This window comes from Gavialis gangeticus, unplaced genomic scaffold (genome assembly GCF_001723915.1).
Source record: "Gavialis gangeticus isolate Ggan-Ray unplaced genomic scaffold, GavGan_comp1, whole genome shotgun sequence".
Lineage (NCBI taxonomy): Eukaryota > Metazoa > Chordata > Crocodylia > Gavialidae > Gavialis > Gavialis gangeticus.
Window position 1 is genome coordinate 44836480 of NW_017729031.1, and position 4971 is coordinate 44841450.

Sequence of the window (4971 nt, forward strand, 5' to 3'; positions counted from 1 at the left end):
TTTTTTACTGATGGGGTGCGCGATCAAAAAAGTTTGGAGATCACTGATTTAGAGGCTACAGCAGGTATTGACATTTTAGGATTTTTTTATGTTGTTTGTCTTCACTTTTGTCATTGAATTGCTTTGTGTGACTTTAAGTAACTCACTATAAACTTCTTACGCCTCAGCTTTGTCTTAAGTGAAGATAACATTTACTGATCATAATAGGTATGAGGCTAAATTAATATTTGGAAAGCTTCTGTTGAACACTAGATATCTGAGAATCTTTCTTACTGATCCTCGGATCCAGTCTAGTTCACCTTCCTACCTTAGATTGCTTTGTTTTAAACAGAGGCAGAAGAGTCTAGACATTTGTAGCACTGCTTTACATTTTATTTTTAAAAAGTGACCACAGGATCATTGTTAAAAATGTATAATATCCTAAATGTATTGTCTGTCCTGTGGTATATTTTAGTTTTACACTAAATTATTAATTACACTTTTTTATTGTATAAATTCTCAGTTATAGATGTGACCGAGTAAAACAAATTAAACAATTTCTTTTATTACTAGTGGAATTCCTGTGGAGCTGTGAAGCATTCATTCTATTACTTGTTACTTTTTTCCTTTTTCTCCATTCTCTCTCCTGCTTGTTCTTTTACTAGTTAGTCTGTGTATTCATTTTTCAATAGATGGCACCCTGCATTGTGTATTACAGCAAGTGAAACAGCTGGTATGTGATTACAAATTGATGGGGAAGTATGCAGCTTGAAAAGTGCAGAAAAATTGCTGTTGAACTGTTTCAAGACAGGAGTAGAAAATTTTTGTTTATGCACAATGAGGAAATGTATTTTGTTGTCATTTTTTGGTGAATGACCAGTACAGTAGCTCTGGGAAAAGGTTTTAATATTGAATGTTACCTTGGGAAAGAAAAATGGCAATAGAAAATAGTTTCAGTATTTATAAGTAATATTCATATAGCAAAGAAGAACATAAGGACATTGATTAAAATGTTGCATCTTATCCAGAAGTTTATTTGAAAGAAGCCAATATTACTTTAGATTCAATTAAATATACATCTGTGTATATATATTTAAATATGCATCACCTGAATTTAACTGCTTCCATAATGTTTTTATTCATTTCTGTTTTGCATAAATTGGATTCAACTGTTTCTTTTTAAATAGTGATTAAAGCGTCAAATTCTTTGTCCCAAATAAGTTATAGGCTATTTAAAATTCTTAAGTTTTTAACAGCCTTAGAAGCATGCATGTCCTTTTGGCTGCTTTAATGCTGGCAACGCTTAAGCATGTGCAGCTTTACCGTTGAATAAAGACTCACAGCATTCTTTTTCTCCTCTGTTATATAAGGGCCAGTGATAAACACCTAAGCCTTGGCACTTGCTTCCACTGTCCCTGCCACTAGTAGAGCTCCAACAGGAGTGAATTATGTACCTGACTTTTTTTCCTAGCATAGATGAGGAATTTCGTGCATTGACTACATATGTTAACTTATAAGATGGAAAACCCCCTAAATGCAATATATTTGGCAACAGTAAGCCTTTGGAACTGCTGCTCTCAGTTGATGTAGTAAATTTAGCTCTTTCCTTCTTTATGGATACTAAATGTAAAAACTTGGTGCTGTTTCCTTAGGGTATAGTAACTTTTTAAAAACAATGCAACTGCAAAGGGAAACTGATTGAAATAAATATGCATCTTATTGGTCTAAAGTTTTACTGATTTAAAAGGATTTGTATATGTTTTTATGAACACACAATTAAAACTTTAGGACCTGAACTTGCAACTACTTATTGCTGATGGCATGCTTTACATAAGTGAGATTACTAACTCTAATAAACATTAAGAACTCATGCCAACAAAACATTTAAGGACAAGTAGGACTTCAGGCATTGACTGTAAGGGAACTACATATCTACTTGTAGTTAAGCAGTGGTCTGCTTAAGCCTCAAAGAAGTTAATGGAATTTAAGTGCATGCCTAAGCGTTTTTGCTGGATTGGTACTTAGCCCTAGTAGTGTTTGCAAGATTAAAGTAAACCTTGCAGTGACAGGACACTGACAGCCCCCATTCTCCTGCTTTGCTTGTGGCAAGATGGCAAATTAGAGTATTCTTGGTGTTTTGGGGGCAATATACCTTGCAGTTGTTCAACATGATTGTGTAGTTTTAGGAACAGGTTGTCAATACTTGTACAGGATAGTTTGGACAGGGATGATTCTGCCCAGAGTATGGGGTTGGACTTGATGACCTCTGGAAGTCCCTTCCAGTTCTGTTTTCTATGACTCCATTATTTAGAGGGAAAATTGATTGCTAAGCTGTGCCCAGTTTAAAAACTAGAATCAACCACTCTGAAAGTCAGGTTGGCCTCAGTCTATCACCATATGATGGGTAACCACAGAATTGTTATAGTCTAGCTTGGGAAGGTTTGAGAACGCAATAGTAAAAGCCCCCTGCATGTAGACAAGGGATGTGAAAGTTCCAGAGAAAACTGCTTGCCATTCTGTGTTGGGTGATAGGGAAAAAGTTGGTGTCAAAAGACTGTAGAGATCTCTCCTACCTTATGTCTCCTCCCCCACATAAAACCGATACCAGCCTGCTGCCATTCTGTCTACACTGCTGGCACAGCATTACATAGCTAGTTTCCCATGTACTCAGAAGCAATGTAAGGTAGCTTATATTTTACATCTTGTTTGTCTATTAATATTGTAATGAAATTCTTCATCTTCACTTTGCAGTCCTGATTTGTTCGTCACACACCTACTGGGTGGCTATCCACTATATCTGAGTCTCTCTACTGCTGCTTTTTTAGCATTAAAGCATAACTCAACATGTGCCTTATTTACAGTGCAGCCATTGTGACTGCAGTCTTACGTAGACCTGAGTTATGTTTTGTAGCCCACTCTCAGTTTTGTATGCCACAACTATATTGCTTCCAGCATTTGAGAGGCTAGATAAATACTCTGGCAGATAGCCAGTGTTGAGTTTGCTGCTGCTGCAGCTAAACTGTTCCTGGTACCCAGGCTAGCTTGTTTAAAGCTCATTTAAGTATGTCTACCTTACACTGCAGTCACAGCAGGTAAGAGGTAAAATACAAGCTATGCCACTTTGCCAGGGAGACTGGCTTCTGAGTAAATTGAAAACTAAATATGTACTGGTAGAAGGAATATAAAATAAAATCTGCCTCATGTTAGTCTTACACAGTAAGCATATGCTTTGGTCCTAATGTGAAATGGATATTGCATGGCTGTATTACCTACAGATGTCTGAGATTAAATGTCTCTACAGGAAAATATGAAATAAGACACACAAAACCTTTCTATTCCACTTACTAAAATTATCGTAGTAGTATTTGTCAAAAATGCAAGAACAGAAGTCTGAATTCAAATACTTTACAGCTTTAAATGTGTGTTTCTGCTTGCTTGTTTGCTTTAATCAAATAAACATTCTTCATTCATCACTTTTATTATCAAATAGATATAAAATCTGACTAGTTCAAAATGTGTGCAGGTGACTTTATTAATTGAAATGTGATCTTTTTAAACACAAGTAGTAATCTATTTTTTGCTTCTTTCAGCCCATCTGGAAGCCTCAAGACAATGACTTACTGATGCAAGCTTATACAGAGTCTGAACTGAATCAGTCTGGAATATGTGCATTCTGTCAGGAAGTTTTCCCACCATCACTTACATCCAAAGGGGATTTTCTCAGGCATCTTAATTCACACTTTAATGCACAGTCTTAATGTATCATAATGCTTGCTTATTGTGTGTAAAGCAAGCTGAATTCTGTGTTGTTGTGCTATTGGATTGCTGTTCTGTATATATTTAAATTTTACTTCAATACACATTAGGAATTTAAAAATTAAGGCTATGTCCACAAAAAACAAATTACTGGAACTTTTTTCAGTTGAATGCATTTTATTTTTTTAAATTACCTTTGACATTGCAGTCTTACAATTTTAAGTCATTCAGTGAAATATAGAAATTGTCATATTGTTTATCATGTTTTAGCATTAGCTTTGGGCCTGCTCCTACAAAGCTTTTTTTAGGTTTTCAATTAGCACCTGAGTAATCCCACAGTAAGCAGTGACTACTTGCAGGAGTAAAGGTTTGTAGGATTAGGCCTTTAATTTCTGGAGGTTATTATTAAAAATTTTCTGTATTAGCTAGGTGCCTGATCCTCTGAAGTAACTAGGAAGAAGAAACAGGCCCTATTTTTTTAATTCTGGAGTGGTATTTTCTAATTTGACTTAAGACAGGATCAATATTGTATTCAAATTGAGAGCAACTATAAAATTTCACAGGTGTTGAAGGTCTTATAAAATCACCAATATCTAAATTCCAGATGTGACAAACTTTGGGAAAGCTAAAACTTTCTTTTGTCAGCAATGTGAGAGAGAAGGCCATTCCACCAGTGCAAATCTTTACTAAAGATTTATTTTTAAATACCATAGGTTGATTAACCCTTAGCTAAAATGTAGAGGTAGCAATACAACATTTGACAGCTGCATTATTAAACCATTTATTAATGTACCCTGCCAGCATTAATACTTGTGTAAAGTACTCTCCTCCATAGGAGTTGAGACCTGGTTTTCTGAACAGGTTAAATGAACAAGATTTAAAATTTCCCTGAACATTCAAAAGAGAATATAGTTTTTCTTTTGGCTCTTTACTGGATATCATTCAGACTTCCTTGGGTCCAAAATTTGACAACCAGACATACAGATGAAAGTCCACTGGCTTTTTTTAAAAAATAGAATTTAAAATTAAACAGTTGAAAGATTTTTTTGTTTGACAAGTCAATGCAATTTATGACTATTGAAGTAAAAAAAAAAAATGCAAGGTAGCACAGAAGTTGAAAGGTAAAGATGGTCTCAGGGGATGGTGGAGTTGGCTGCATTTGGACTAAAGGTTTTCAGTCCAGGCATATTAGCATCAATATTTCTTCTCTACAGGTAAGCACTCCCGCCCGCCCGC

The 4971-nt window shown here is 35.3% G+C and overlaps 1 protein-coding gene across 4 annotated transcripts in view; it reads left to right on the forward strand.

Moving 5' to 3' along the window:
* Window positions 1–4524, forward strand: part of TANK (TRAF family member associated NFKB activator) — a 44378-nt gene extending 39854 nt beyond the window's left edge. For all 4 annotated transcript variants that reach the window (XM_019522699.1, XM_019522701.1, XM_019522698.1 and 1 more), the window contains one exon: window positions 3570–4524. In XM_019522699.1, coding sequence (XP_019378244.1) covers window positions 3570–3737 — 168 coding nt within the window. In that variant the 3' untranslated portion in view covers window positions 3738–4524. The remainder of the gene's footprint in view (window positions 1–3569) is intronic.
* The last annotated feature ends 447 nt before the right edge of the window (window positions 4525–4971 follow it).